General features: G+C 44.8%; 1 protein-coding gene across 2 annotated transcripts in view; it reads right to left on the bottom strand.

Annotated features, from left to right (window-relative positions):
* Nucleotides 1-3312: 3312 nt before the first annotated feature.
* Nucleotides 3313-15625, bottom strand: part of ephb6 (eph receptor B6) — a 38466-nt gene continuing 26153 nt past the window's right edge. The window contains exons 6-19 of one of the 2 annotated variants that reach the window (XM_030103074.1): nucleotides 10398-10553; nucleotides 9738-10009; nucleotides 9320-9401; nucleotides 8331-8455; nucleotides 8070-8232; nucleotides 7058-7172; nucleotides 6911-6966; nucleotides 6483-6599; nucleotides 6150-6397; nucleotides 5819-6037; nucleotides 5590-5739; nucleotides 4389-4573; nucleotides 4144-4302; nucleotides 3313-3724 (exon numbers count right to left, since the gene is read on the bottom strand). In XM_030103074.1, coding sequence (XP_029958934.1) covers nucleotides 3619-3724; nucleotides 4144-4302; nucleotides 4389-4573; nucleotides 5590-5739; nucleotides 5819-6037; nucleotides 6150-6397; nucleotides 6483-6599; nucleotides 6911-6966; nucleotides 7058-7172; nucleotides 8070-8232; nucleotides 8331-8455; nucleotides 9320-9401; nucleotides 9738-10009; nucleotides 10398-10553 — 2153 coding nt within the window. In that variant the 3' untranslated portion in view covers nucleotides 3313-3618. The remainder of the gene's footprint in view (nucleotides 3725-4143; nucleotides 4303-4388; nucleotides 4574-5589; nucleotides 5740-5818; nucleotides 6038-6149; nucleotides 6398-6482; nucleotides 6600-6910; nucleotides 6967-7057; nucleotides 7173-8069; nucleotides 8233-8330; nucleotides 8456-9319; nucleotides 9402-9737; nucleotides 10010-10397; nucleotides 10554-15625) is intronic. The other variant, XM_030103075.1, reaches the window with a different exon arrangement.

Raw genomic sequence — 15625 nt, 5'->3', positions numbered from 1 at the left:
CACATTTTATTTTCACAGATTAGTTCCCAAACTGCTGAATTACCCACCTTAATACACCTCAACGCCCGCCGCAGCTGTCGTGCACGGGTATTTTCTGCCGCCATTTATAGGTCATGACTAACAGACTGGTTAGCTGCCGGACAGCCAGGGTTTAGGGAGACTCTAAAGGAGGCCGTAATGATGGGAGCAGATGTGGCCGTCACTTTGTATTGTGGAGATAATAGTTGTTTACCAGACGGCGACACCATCTTTAAGCTGTGTCATAAAGAGCAATGGTTTCCACACTGTTACTGCCTTTATAAGGAAACAATAACACCATAAAAACATGATTTTGTGGTTCGGGTGTTCAGTGTCTCTGGACGTACGCAGTAATGCTTAATTTCAGCCCGGACACCACAAAAACAATTATTACGGATGTTTCTGGTGCAGATAACAAATGATCCTATTCAGAGTGACTTAACACGGCTGTGTAGGAGGAAGACAAAGGCAACACCTGAATTCCAACCAATTCAACGAGTCGGTAGTCCCACAACACCCAGCAGAGCGTTTTGTTATTGGGGGTTTTCTGAAAGTAGAATGAGAGGCAGAGCTTCCACCTATCGGGCTCCTCTCATGTAGAACCAGCTCACAATTTCAGTTAGGGAGGCAAATGCAGCCGATTTTATGAAGCTTTCACTTAGTTCTGGTCAATTCTGGACTGTTTTCTAGTTTATGTGCTGTAGGTTTAGACTGCTCTGAGGCCTTTATTGCATTGATCTTTTCCAATCTTGTCTAATTTCGCCACTCCTCTCTCTCTTAACTTGTCCTCATATGAAATGTAGTTTATTTCTTGCCGTTACCTGTTGATTCAGTATCATTTTCTCTCTTTTTATCCCCAAAACTTAACCATAACGTCAGAAAACCACCGTCTCTGAGCGAGGTTCTGCAGAGGTTTGTTCCTGTTAAAGGAAGAGTTTCCTGTATTCGGTCATGTGCAATAGTTGGATTTTTTTTTTTTCTTAAATTGTTTTTCAGTCAGTTTTTTTCTTATGGGCATAATATAAACAAAAAACTGAATCAAAATTTACAAAAATCACGTTTTGAGCTATAATCTGAATCAAGGTTGTAAGGCTGTGAACACATTTCGGCCCAGTGTGACGACCTGTAGCCGTGCAGTCCTACGTGCAGAGCGCCGCACCTCGGAGCCCGGCTGGCCTCAGAACGGGGGGGTTGCGTAGGCGGCTTCGCTATCGGTCCAGATCTGCTCCGATACGAGCAGCAGAGGGACATGTGGGAAACCAGTGTCTGTTCTGACATAGCTGCTGATCCCAGCAGATCTCAAACTGTGATTCTCCTCAAACCCGCTGATCTGTGCAACGTGATGTACAAGGAGTTCACTCCGCGACACTGTGAAGGTGATTAACAGGGCATCAAGGTGAAAACCCTGCTGTCGGTGCTCCGGAAACTAAACTGCTGCTTTAAACATTTTTTTTTTTTTTTTGCTGTTGTGAATCTATTCATCCATTCTCTGTAACACTTTATCCAGTTGATAATCACAGACGCTGGAGCTGATTCCATCAAATAAAGTGCCAAAGGCAGAGTACACCCGGTGCAGGTCACTAGTCCATCACAGGGCAAACAGAGAGACACACACAAACACACACACCCATTGACCTTCAACATGGTCACCTTGACCCAATAAGGCTCCTGAACCCAGAGTGAGACTGGAGATGTTCTCACACTGAGGTGAGAACGACAGCCAGCAAAAGATGTACCTCAGAAAATATTATAACTATCCACAATGAAGGACAAAACAAAAAAGAACAGAGAGTTGCTAAGTGTCAGCAGATAAAAAACATCATTTGAAGATATTTCAAAGACACAAGAAAGAGGAAAGTTTTTTTTTTAAATAAAATCATATTTATTTTACAAATTTGCACAATTATGGAATAGTGGTGAACACTCACACAAGTAAACAGCTAGTTATGTGTGTAGCCTGACACACTTGTCTCAAACGCACTCACACACACACGCGCGCGCGCACTCACAAACACACACACACAAATGTACACACACTTACAAAGCATTTTGCTTCCCTCCTTCAAGTGTAAATCAGATCAGATTTTGTCCATCTTTCCTGTTTTGCACATTCACAACGCTTCAGTAACTCAGTGTCTTCACTCTAGCAGTCGAACGTAAAAAAAAAAAAGGTGGAGTGTTTAAATATACATGTAAAAGTGGTTGCTATGGCGTCCTGTTTTCATCCCAGGTGGACGCTGGTGTTTCTGGCTTAGGTGACAGTTTGACTGTACGTGATCTCCGCCGTCCTGGAGGAGCTCTACAGTGAGAACGACTTTTACAAACCGGATCTGCTCTCAGACCCTCGATATGTCTTTAAAAGTGGAATAAACCATGTCCCACGACTTTTAGCAACAACAATAACAACAACAAAATTCATAGTTTGCTCTCATGGTTTGTCATCTAACTTCAGGGTTTGCAGCACGGACTTGGTTGATAACTACACACAGATCAGCCATAACATTACGACCAAATATTGCGTTGGTTCCGTTCTCGTGAACCGATCTGAGCTGCGGCAGCTCACCTGTTCGATCGGACCTTTTCTTGCACCACTATCAACACGTACTGAGCACCACAGACTGGGAAACACCCCACAAGAGCTGCAGATCTGGAAATGCCATGACTTTAGTCATCTCGCCACCACAAGTTGGTCTTTTTTTAAAGTCCCTCAAATCCTTGCGGTTTTTCATTTCTCCACTTTCACCTGCTTCCTAATATATCCCATCTAATGACAGGTACCATGATGGAGATAATCAGTGTGCTTCACTTAACCGGTCATAATGCTATGACTGATTGGCGTGTGTAGCAATTAGATACAACACTGAAAAGAAACAACAAAAAAAACAAAAGAAACATTGACAGTGAGACCTCATAAGGCCGCCATTGGCTGCTCGGTTGTTTCAGCATTTGGTATATTCGGTGCAGCGGAAGTGATTTGAACTTTTAAAACAAGTAAAAACATATTAGACAAAGGCTTTGATTGTCCCCACGCAATTCTTCAGGAGGCGACACCTCCCTCAATATTACACTTTTTTTTTCCTTTTTCTATTTTTTTTAAGAATTATATTATTTTCTGTAAGGGTGGAACCTGGACATTTGGAGGAGGGAGAGCAGTGGAAGAGAGGGGCAGAGAGAGGGACTGCAAATAGGTGAGGAGAGGAGAAGGCAGACGACAACAAAGTGAAAACTAGTGAAAAACATAGAGGAGTCTTCAAAGTATTTCCCCTCAGTAACTTTCCTAACCTCACTTTGACCTGGACTGCAGTTCCCATAATGCATCTCTCCCAGTTATTTGTGACTGCATGGAAAAACTCCGGCTTCTTTCTTTCTTTTTTTTTTTTGTCCACTCTGGTTGTGGTGTCGGGTTTATCAGAATAGACAGTGACTCTGTCAGAGTGGCTGTCTTTCACATTTTGGCTTAAAATGTGCTCCATCAAAAAAACAAACAAAAATAATAATAAAAGAGGGAAAATAAAGGAGCGTTGCAGAAACTGGATGCATCAAGCAGAAGGTTGTGAAAACCACAGAGGTCTGTGGCACAGACTGTGCAGCAGGGGGGCTTCAGACCTCCACCTGGCCCTGGATCAGAAAGGCCCTGAGCTGCTGGGCGGCGCTGACGATCTTCCTCTGATGTCCCAGCAGGTTCACGCCCAGATTCTGGACGTCTCTGGAGGAGAGATTAGATGACTTTGTAATGCATTTCCTTACGGATTATCCAAACTGAGGTTTTTTTTTTTTATTTTTATATATCAATAGATCACCTTTCTCAATTTGTCGCCCTTTTTGTCATTGTTTCTTATGTCACGATTTTTAGTTAATTTTTAACCATTTGACACCTGAGCTCCTGTCATTGCTATACTGTCACCTTCTTAATGACAAAATCTAGGATGACTCTCTTACATGCAGCAAGGTTTGTTTGTAATTTGACACCAGCCTCGTCACCTTGCCAGTTGCTGCTGGGCCTGGAGCAGGTGGGCATGCGGAGCAATATATCCAGTCTCATGGCTCTTGATCGACTTTTAAAAAAACAACTGTGGCGACTATAAACACGACCCAGGAATCACGGCGATAAGCGGCGGTACTCACTCCATGGTTAGCCTGCTGACTCTGTCTAACGTGTCCAGGTGCGCCCGATCAAACTCGTCCTGATATCTCTCCATCCTGAGCGCCCTCAGCCAGTCGCTGACTGTGGCCACCGAGGATAGGTCTGTGGGGGTGGGGCTGAGCAGCGGCTGGGAGCAGCTTCTGGAAACGTCAGAAACGAAGAGCGTGAGACTCCCCGGCGGCAGCGGGCCGGACGCCACCTGCTGCCTCCGACGCCGGCGTCTCACCGGGTCGGTTCGGCCTTGAGCGAGGCCGGATGCCTGATGAGACGGTCCAGAGAGGACAGCACCGAGTCGAAGCCCGGACGGTCCCCTCGGTCGGCCTGCCAGCACTGGAGCATCAGGGAGTGGAGGGCGGGGGGGCAGTTGTGGGGGGCCGGGAGGCGATACTGATCTGCTACTGCCTTCATCACCTGCAAATAAAGACAGCCCAGCGTCAGACACAAGTAGGGCAAATGGTGCTGGGACTCTTGTGTAAGTGGCTTTCATGAAAGGTCACTAACCACTGAGGGCTTAAGAGTGACTAAGAGAAAATTATTCAAATTTAAGCTGTCTGGCATTTTGTCACTGTCTAAATGTGTCTGTTATGTAACCGAGGGGGGGGCTGGGGGCGGGGGAGCGATAAAGTGCAAATTATTGGTTCAAGTTGTTGCAGACGTTCAGCACTTGTAGATGTCACTGCTGTATTGACACCTGATATGATAAAAAAAAAAACTTTTTTAAATTACTTCTGTTGTTTAATTTTGATTGATTTGAAATTTTATTGATTTTTTTGTGCTGTTTTAGGGAAGGAGCGATGCATCAGAGAAGATAAAATACATTCAGCCAAACAGATATACAGTTAACAGCTGAACAGTTATTGCATTATTTCTTTATTGGTTTTATTCTGTTATTCTCTTGCAGCACAGTATTTTTAACCCTTAATTATTGTTTGAGCTGTTCGCATTTACCAAACTAGGACTTGCAACTAAACATCTCCCCCTTCAGCAGTAAATGCAACATGAAAGCACTGATACGATGCTTTCACTTTAGATAAATCCAGCATCCTGATTTGCAGAAATATGCAGGGGAATTAGGTGAAATCATGGCTCATCCAGTTCTAACACTGTCAACGATGCAAATGGCCATGAGAAGCTGGTCGACGATGTCGCCGCAGGGATTCATTGGTGAAGAAACAGCATCAAATCGTATTTGATTCTACAGGAAGGATAGTAATAGAATCACTCCAGGGCTTAAGGGGTGTAGTATGTGCTTTTTTAATCCGCTGCTCAGTTAGCTGGAGGCAGAGAGAGAGAGAGAGAGAGAGAGAGAGAGAGAGAGAGAGAGAGAGAGAGAGAGAGAGAAATATCCTGGGGCTCCTTGTGATTTTCTGGCAGCTACAGCAACAGCAGCGTTACTCCTCTCACGTAATAACAATATTTCCACTCACTTCTTGATTGCTCATGTCCCAGTATGGACGCTCTCCGTAGGACATCACTTCCCACATCAGGATGCCGAAGCTCCAGACGTCGCTCGCCGAGCTGAACTTGCGGTGCTGAAAGGCCTCCGGCGCCGTCCACCTCACAGGAATCTTACTGCCCTGAGACCGGAGGATGCCAGAGTTACAGCGAAGCAGCGACCAGACCAGAGAGAGACGAGCTCAGCGACCCAGAACGCACCAGCGAGGCGGTGTACGTCGGTATGTTGTGGTCCAGGCCCCTCATGAGCCGCGAGAGGCCGAAGTCAGACACCTTGCAGACCAGGTTGGAGTTGACCAACACATTTCTGGCTGCCAGATCTCTGTGGACAAAGTTTCTCTCAGCGAGGTAACGCATCCCCGCACCGACCCCCCTGAGCATCCCGACCAGCTGCAGGACGCTGAACTGGCCTTCGTTCTCCTAAAATGAATCACAAAAACAGGTTTTTAGACACCTTGTGAGAAGTTCCTTAACATTCCAACAATTCTAATCGTTATTTCTGTGGCAGTCGCCAACAGGAATGATTTCTCACCCTGAGGAAGCCGTCCAGAGGTCCGTTTTCCATAAACTCGGTGATGATCCTCTCTGGGGGGGTGCGGGTGATGACGCCCTCCAGCTTCAGCACGTTGGGGTGGTCAAACTGTCCCAGGACCCCGGCCTCACTGAGGAACATCCCTTTCTCTCTGTCAGAGGCGCCCCAGCGCAGAGTTTTCACCGCCACCAGCACTTCCCTGCGACCGAGGGGACGGTAGCGGCCGCGGGAGACCTCCCCGAACTGGGCTGGAGCGGAGAGGAGGGATGGAGGAGGTCAAGGTCACCGCAAGGACGAAGACGGGATGAAAATATAGGGGAGGATCAGACCTACCTGCACCAATAACCTCCTCAATCTTCAGGTGAGTGGGATCTATCTCTCGGGCAAATTCTTTGACCGCCTCGCTGGGATCCTCATACGTGGACGGATCCACGTAATACTTGACACCTCCTGGAATTAACAACAGATCTTTGAGGGTTATTTGTGATCATGTGTAGTGGACAAAAAGGACTGTATAAATGTGGAACTTGGTATGAAAACAAACAATTAGCTGCATTTAATTAAACAAAATTAAACGCTTTGAGTAGTTTGCATTTAAAATAAGACATTGATTACACAAGGGAAGTTAATTTAATAATTAAACTTTTCTTCACATGATTAAAATATGTGTTTGTGTTTCCTAAGCAATTTCTTTATTTAAATTAAATTTCCTTGGAATAAATGGAAATGTGTTGCAGAAACTGAAACACATTCATACTCACCTCTGTTACTGATGTACCTCTGGAGTCTGTCACTGTACGGACTCTCCCTCCTCTTACTGCCACATGAAAGAAAAGGAAAAAAACATGCAAGATTAAGTAATGAAATTCATATCCAGTCAAATATAGGTGTAAGTTTTGACCACTGACCTGCGAAAGACCACCACAACTATAATGGCCGCTACTACAAGGAGAAAAGCTGCCCCGCCCATCACCGAGCCCACCAGCAGAGGAAGTCGATTCTGGATCTGCTGTGAATGCTCCTCTGCAAGGGCAAAAATGAAAATCATCACCCGTCTTCAGCTGCAGAATTGCTAAATATTCAAGTGTTTCACAAATTTAAAGAAAGACAACAAGTGTAATTATTGTAACAACATATTCCAACAATATGATATAACCAATATGTGTATATCTGTGCCCTCTGTTTTTAAAACGTCAAGCACTTTGTGCAGCATTTTAATCTATGAAAAGTATCGGCTATGGTACCAACACTTTGAAATTAAGATATTCCTATAACAATGTTTCTCTTGCTACCACACCCAGAATGTTTTTTTATTGTATTGTTAAAGTGGTGGACAGCTTCCTGCAGTGGTTGGTTCTTATTACAGCCTCTGAAGTAGCCAGAAAAAAAAAAAACAAAAAACAAAAAAAACTCTGAGGTGTTGTGTGTGATATTTATCAGCAGTCCTCTCTCTGGAGCACATCGCTGCACAGACCACAGAGCCTCAGAATTACTGACTAGTGTAATTCATATATTTTCAACACTTTGCTCATCACTGCGACTCTTCCTTTAGTCTCTGAGAACCATTTTCATAGTGACTGCTGTACTGGGCTGAGTTGTAATCAACAAAATATCATCATTACTAACAGAAAACGCACACAAGCAAGCGCTCATGTGCGCGCACACACACACACACCTGATTCAAATCAAGGATCAGCGAGTATCTGCAGAGTTTGACTGTAGCTCAGCAGATCATTTGAATCAGGTGTGTTGTAACACAGATATGTAAAACGTGTGGAGCAGAGCGGGTTCAAAATGAAAGAGAAGTTGCTCCAGTGTTGATCACACTTGCATAAAGACATGTTGTCCTAAAGATGGAGCAGTGTAAGATACAGTGACGCAGTGTGACCGACACAGATTCCTCTTTAAGGAGCGTCGTACCCAGTGGCAGCGTTGTGAAGTAGATGGTGTTGCTGTAGGGCCCGAAGCCTCGTTCGTTCCGAGCTCTGATCTGGAAGGCGTAGATGGAGCCGGGGATCAGGGCGGTGACCGTCACCGTGTTCGTCTCACTGAAGACACTCAATGCACTGTCTACGTCTGAACCCTGAGGGACACAGAGGACAAAGAGGAACGACTTTCATTCCACGCCTGCCGTGGTCAAACCAGACCGACGTGCTCGAATCTGTCAACACGACTCCTCACTTTGTCGTAGTATCTGAGCTGGTACTCCAGGATGTCTCCGTTGGGCCGGTCCGGCTGCGGCCAGGACAGAGTGATGGAGTCTGGAGCACGGCTCAGCTGGTGCATCATGGGAACTGTGCTGGGAACTGTGAGGGGACCAGAAAGGCTTGATCAGCTCATAGCTGTTACTGCATAACCACTTTTATAGGCTGAATAAAGAAAAGATAAAAACAAGATATCAGTCAAGAGAGAGTTGTAATTCAAAGCGCAGATCGAAAACGTTTAACATCCACCAGAATTGCTGCTATATTGAGAGAAGTGAGCCGTGCTTTTGGAAGCGCTTGAAAAACTTTTCCAGTTGGAAAATCACAAATTGTTCAGATACATTCTCCCTGCATGGAAGTGGCCCCGGTTCACCTCCCAGTTCCTCACCAAGGCACCTAATAAATCAACACGGTGTCGAAGTGACGCGACCACATGGGGGCAGTGTCACAAAACCTAGAGAGGAGCTGGACAGTGGAGTGGGAGTTTTTGTGGAGCACCGAGCAGGATCTGGTTACAGCCACTAAAAACAGTTAAAAGGAAACTTCATTCACCACAGAAGGGAATTTCAGTTCATTCACTTTTTTTTATTTTTTTTATGGAGATTTGGATTCTTAGAAAAACTGTGTAATGGTGTAATCGGACTGCACACTCCTCCGTCCTCCTCTCCACTGCTTCATCTCTCTCTTCTGCCTCTTTGTCCTCCCATCTCTCATTTGTTCCTTTCTTCCTGCACAGTGACTAGAATGGGCTCTGACAGGATATTGTAACCTCGAGCAACCTCCTGTCCAGAGAGGAGGAGAGAAAAGATGGAGCAGAGAGGCTGAAAGAGAGGGAATGAGGGTCGAGAGGGGGGAGGGAAAAAAAAAAATCCTGGACAGAAACACACACAGTATCCACACAAACATCATCAGAGCGCCTTTTCCGCTTTCATCTGGTCTTTTTCATCCCGCCTGTCCCGTGCTCACCTGACTGGCTCGTGGTGAAATTGATGCTGGTGTATCGGGCAGGAAAGGGACTCAAAGCCGACACCTCATTCATAGCCTGCACCTGTCAACGTGAAGAGCACACAGATGTGACGTTCAAAGGCTTCCTTCCATTTACATCGGTGGCCCGCCACGGCGTTCCAGGAACAAAGGCGGGCACCGGCAGCATCGGCTACGTCGGGTCAACAAACACCGTTAAATGGAAAAACTCTGCCCATTATCAATAAGAGATAAGCTTCGATTTAGTGGAGCTACATCCAGTTAAATAATAAATGTTTGTGAGTATTTGCTGATGTGAAACTCATGAAAATATTCAGCGCAGAGAAGCCGCCTCCTCGTAAAGACATCGAAAGTCCTTTAGAAAGGTTTGAATGGGCTCAGGCTGCGGTTTTCACGGCACCTGTATGAGATAAGTGACCCTGGTCAGCAGGTTGTTGAGGGTGACCCTGGTCTGCTTCAGATTGGTCTTCGAGGGGCTGAAGGTGACGCCCTCGCCGCACCAGGAGCACGACGCCGGGTTCGTGAAGGTGGGCGAGGGGCAGATGCGGCACACCACCCCGTACCACACTTCGCTGCGGCCGCCCATGTCCAGCGGAGGACGCCATCTCAAGGAGACCCCGCCGTCTCCACTCTCGTACTCCCAGGTTAGAGACACCGGAGCAGACGGAGGAGCTGGGGAGGAAACGGACAGATAGAGAGAGTGGGACGGGTTTGACATGCATAATGGAGGTGGTGGACACTTAGATGGAAGCATCTGCTGAAAAGTTTAAGATATGATAGAAGCCGCATGCTGGCAAAGACATTTGTCCAAATATAAGTAATGGAAAGAACGTTATGACACAGCCAGGGGACGAGGCGATTTCAGCAAAGTGTGCAGGAAAACTTAATGCCTAACACATTTTCTTTGTTACGGCAATTTAAAAGTTTAAAATTTCCATGAGAGGAAGCTGGATTTTCCTCTCGGTTCTCACAGTCCAACTAAATGACAAATGACTCCATTGAGGCCCCGTCAACACCTCCCAGAGAGCGCGGCGTAAACAAACAAACAGACAAAGCTCACTTGTGCAGGCAGTGGAGTTGGCATCATTGGAGGACCGGTAAAAGCCGCTGCGACATTCACACACACTCGAGCCCTCCTGGCTGGTCCGGCTGTTGGGCGGACACACTGAGCAGGGAACGGAGCCCGACTCCGACTTGAAGTAGCCCACGGGGCAAGCTGCAGAGCGGAGGAGACAAGGGCGGCGGAGTTTATTCACAGAACACAATCTGGTGAATACAGTAATCACTACGCCAGTGGAGGCAGTGGGGAGAAGGCACGAAGAAGAAAATACACATTTAGAATGCAAATAAACTGTTTCGTTGCTGTCATTTTTTTAAGGTTTGAATAGAAATAGAAATTATGAGTTCTTGTGATTGAACGACAGCAAGTAGATTAGGTTGACCTGGAGGTTTAAGACCCGAGCTGGTGTTTGGAGATTTGCAGGTTAGAATCCCACAGCTGACAAGAATTACCAGTCTAGGTCATGAGGAGGATGGGTGAAATGCAGACATATGTGTATATATATATATATATATATATATATATATATATATATATATATATATATATATATTATTTTTTTTTTTTTTAAAGACATATTGAATATACTATTGTGATAAGAAGTACAAGATATTCAAGTATCAGGATCAGTGAGTTTACAGCTCGGCGGCCGACAATATTCCTCATATGTTCTCTTACTCATTTGTTCTGAACCGCAGATTTATCATTTCTCATTCGTCACTGAAGCTACAGATGAAGACTGTGACAAGCTTAACCTCATTATTTCCATGACATCTCAGCTGAAGGTTCAAGAAGAGATGAGCCAGTGAACTGTCAGATCAGATTGTTGCGTCAACGCTGACTATAAACTTTGGATTCGGGTCACAGATTCATCAATACGGCGACCTCAGCGCAAATGAAAAGGCTGAAAAGAAACGGCAAAATGTTGGAGGAAAAATGAACATGTGGTATTTATTACAGCAGACTTTGTTTTATGGTGAGAGTCTTTGTGAAAGGCTTTTTTTGTTGTTGCTATACTTCGTCCTTTTATCACGTTTCCCCAGAACAAAGTCACTCCAGCAGTCTTTCTGAGGTTGTGTGTCAATTGCAGCTCTGCTTGTGGTGGCCTTTGGGTTGGAAAGTTCATCTGAAACGCAGCAGTCTGCTGTTTGTTGTCGGCTTTTCCCCGCTCTATCATTTCGTTGTGTTTACGGGGGAAGTGGCCCTGCGTGAGCAGAGAGCAGCAAAAAACCACCGTTCAACCACACCGGAAAGGTCAAACTGACCCCGCGTCAGTGTTCGGAGGAGCGCGTTAGCTTCATCAATACCACTGTCAGGTTGTGTTACGGCACAGATTACAGACAGATGGAAACAAATACACTTCAGGAATTCTTTTTTTCCTCAAACGGCTACAGCAGACGAACAGATATCCAATCATTTTCTAATTCTTATTTCTATTTATCAACCAACCGAACCAGCTTCCATTTACAATGTGAGAGAAAAAATGGATAAAATGAACATAAGGAAATATGAAAACTCCATGGACAAAGAGCCAGAGCCACAAACCTTCTTTCCAAAGGTAATAATACAAACTAATGATCGAGCACTTTTTTAACTCAGTAGAAAGCTACTTTAATGACAGAATGTTCTGTTTATATAGACTAAACACGTAAAATAATCAGTTGTTTTTGTTATATTGAATACTCAACGGCAAGTTTTGACATTTATAACCGGGGGAATTGTATAGCGTGGCTTAAATAAACAATTTTATCTGAGAAGTTTAAAAATGAAAATGAACAAACTGGATGCACGCAGCGTTCATTTGACTCGCGCTCAAACTAAAACAATCACCAAAGACAAAACAGGGACGGCTTCACCGATGCATTATTCATGAGAAGTATCCAGAAAACAAGTAAGGCAATCCACTGCTAATGTAAAATTAATTAAGATTAAAACAAGATCACATTTGTTTCACAAACACACACACACACACTCCACACAAACACACACACACACATAAACAGACTGAAATACCATCGGATCCTGCAGGCTGTTATCCTGACCCAATGTATTTTACGGTGTAAAATCAGAGAAATGTGCCAGTTGTTCATGTCAACAGGACAGCTGAGCGCCGAGGTTCAAGGTGACTGACACCTCGCCCCGTGCCGCCGCCTGCCAGCAGCTTCAGCGAGAGTTCGTCCTGGGCAGGATTACCAGAAAACTGAGTCAACCGCCTCCAGGTTGGTTTGCTGCCATTTTCACACTGTGTGAGTGTGTGTGTGTGTGTGTGTGTGTGTGTGTGTGTGTGTGTGTGTGGGTGTGTGCACACCCATATGAGTGTGTGCTTCTCTACTGGTGGGGCCCTCAGCCTATTTGCATGCTGACGAATGGGAACTCATGTTCGTGTGAGACAGCGTGAGCCCACAGTCCTGAGCAGGATAAAGCGGCGCAGAGGAGTGACGGATGTTTCATGATGGCTGGATTTCAGGATCTGGACGAGGGAAGAAGCAGTGATGGGTGAGTTTAAAGTAAGTATGTAAATTACTGTTACTGAGAAACTCAATGCTGATGGTTATTGTATGCTTGTGTGTCTTGTGTGCATCACTGAGCTGCAGAACTAAACAATGTTTTACTTGGATATAACCAGGATATAAATCAATATAAACAGAAAAGTCAAACGAATGTCGCAGGCTTCAAAAATAGTGTGCGTGTGTGTCTGTGTGTGTACCTGAAGCCGTGTCAAGGCCACTACATCTTTCAAAACAGTGTTTCTTTCCTGCGAGCCAAATGCAGTGTTTATTTTCTGAAACAGAGAGGACCTGCTGTATTTGAGCCGATAACACCTGACCCAGGAGGTCAGTCCTCTCTGATATGTGTTAAAGTGCCTCATGGGGCCACTGAGCCATTCTTTTTTATGGTCAGAGGAGGCAGATCCCCTTGACCGTATTTATATAACCTTGTCAAAAACATGAAACTTGCCATACTGTATTTGTGTGTGTGCGCGTGTGCGTGTGCTTGTGTGCGCACGGCGGAAAAGCCCAGCAGGAGAATATAGGAAGACAAGAAGAGGGAGAGTGTAAGAATAAACAGATAAAAGGTTTTTTGTGTTCTCACTTGTCTCGGAGAGCTGGCCTCACTTTAAAACAGGTGTGAAGAGGGAGGATGGAGGCGCCCGACATTAAAGGCGTGTTGAAAAACCACAGAGGGAGAGTCAACCAGACAAAAGGAGGAAGCGAACATGAAGACAAGTGGCAGTGGACGAACGGTGCGGGATTATGTCTATATGAGGAGGCTGATGGATGACAAAGGAGGAAACGGAGGGAGAAACGCAGCAGGAGAGCGCCGGCCGAGTAGGAGAGGGAAGTAAAGCTTCCTCCATCTTTTATGCCCCAACTGCACATTACCAGACGTGTTCCCCTACGACTCTGACACAAAACATGACTTTGCTACAAAGCCTCTCATCACCAGGGCTATAAGCTCCAGCTACAACTCTTCCTCCTCCTCCTCCCCCCTTCTCCTGCCCCTGCGGCTCCGCATCCACATCTTCCACCTGATTACAGCAGCCAATGAAAGTGCAAGCCCTCTGCCCTCTTGCTTGATCCCCCCCCATACTCCCCTTTCCTCCTCTCCCCCTCCCCCTCCCGTTCCATCACGGTTCTCCCTCTGAGCGGTATCGCAGACAGGCCACCGCCACTCTGAGCAAGGGAGAGAGGCAAGCAGATGACAGGAGTCACAGAGAGCATGCAGGGAATAAAAACCCACGTTTCGTCAAACATGTTAAAGACGTCGACAGAAAAACTGCTGATCGAACGAAACGCTGCACGAGACTGCAGAGATGAAAGTTCCCCTGCATGTGTTTAAGAATAAAAGGGTAGATACTATAATGAACAAACTGCTGTCATTTTTTATTCTAGAAATAAAAAAAAAAAAGTATGCTTATTGTGGTTTCATTTTCCATGTGAAAATATTAGATATTTGCCTTGTTGTTACTCAAAAAAAAGAGATAGATAGATAGATAGATAGATAGATAGATAGATAGATAGATAGATAGATAGATAGATAGATAGAAAAGGATTATTAAAAGTGCATTAAATTTACAAACCAAAGAAACAGAAAAAGAAAAATAATAGAAATGAATTGAAAAATCTGATGTTAACATAATAGTTTTCTATGTAGATCACTGACCTAATTTCTCTTTGCTCTTGCTCTCCCTCTTTCATGCACTCATTCCCACTATTGGCTCCCAGCGTAATCTCCCTCTCTCCCTCTCTCTCTCTTTCTCTCTCTCTCTCCCTCTCTCTCTCTCTGACACACACAAACACAACATAAGCCCGCTCACAGATGCGACCCCACAACAGGAGAGATGAGCGCACGGGTCAGTCTGTAAATCCCTTTTCATTTTGTTTCTCTCGCCTTCACTTTGTCTCCATCCTGGCCTGGAAGCAGACATCTTACTTCCTCCCATGGATCCCGTCTCCATGTGAGCTGAGAGTCAATCCATGCAACGTCTGAATTCCTCAAATGTAAAGGAGTCTTTCACGACTGATACGTTAAACATATTTCAAAATAAAAATAAAAATGTGTAGTGTGATTAAAGTGAGCTGAAAAGTTAAAAAAAAAAGTGAAAAGCACTTTACGAATAAATTTGACTTACTTAATGAGCATCACATGCATGTTTTTGGACAGCGGGAGGCCCTGAAGCCTCCCTGTGAGGTGAGAGCGATAACCGCTGCACTACAATATTATTCTAAAAACATTTTGGAATTTTCCTGACTTGTAAGTGAAAATTCTAAACAAAAATTCAAATTAGCTAGAGGTATCACTTGAGTTTATGTATAATACATCTATAAGTAAACTTTTCCAGCATGTTTTTTGCACGATCAACACTTTTTTAGAGCCAATGTGCACTAATGAGACACACAAACTCCACACATCAAGTATTTCTGTTCAAATGTAATTTACAAATTGTAATTATTATTAAAGTGGGGGATTTCAAGCGATAGAATCCATTTGAAGACTATCTTAATGTTTTGGATGCTAAAATGGACTCAACTTTGGGTTTATTGGAAACACTTTTTACATTTTCTACTGAGAAAAGGAAAATCAATTCATTCAAACTCTGCTGACATGATTTTAGTGTTGTATCTGTGACCTTGTGGATCACAAATTCAGGTGAGTTCAGTGACAACAGCCCTAAATTGTCACTCTGTCTGACCATGTTTGCTCACTGTTGCTCATTCAGCGGCCGT

Source organism: Salarias fasciatus, chromosome 11 (assembly GCF_902148845.1).
Source record: "Salarias fasciatus chromosome 11, fSalaFa1.1, whole genome shotgun sequence".
In the NCBI taxonomy this organism is placed as follows: Eukaryota; Metazoa; Chordata; class Actinopteri; order Blenniiformes; family Blenniidae; genus Salarias; species Salarias fasciatus.
This window is presented reverse-complemented; position numbering and strand designations above follow the sequence as displayed.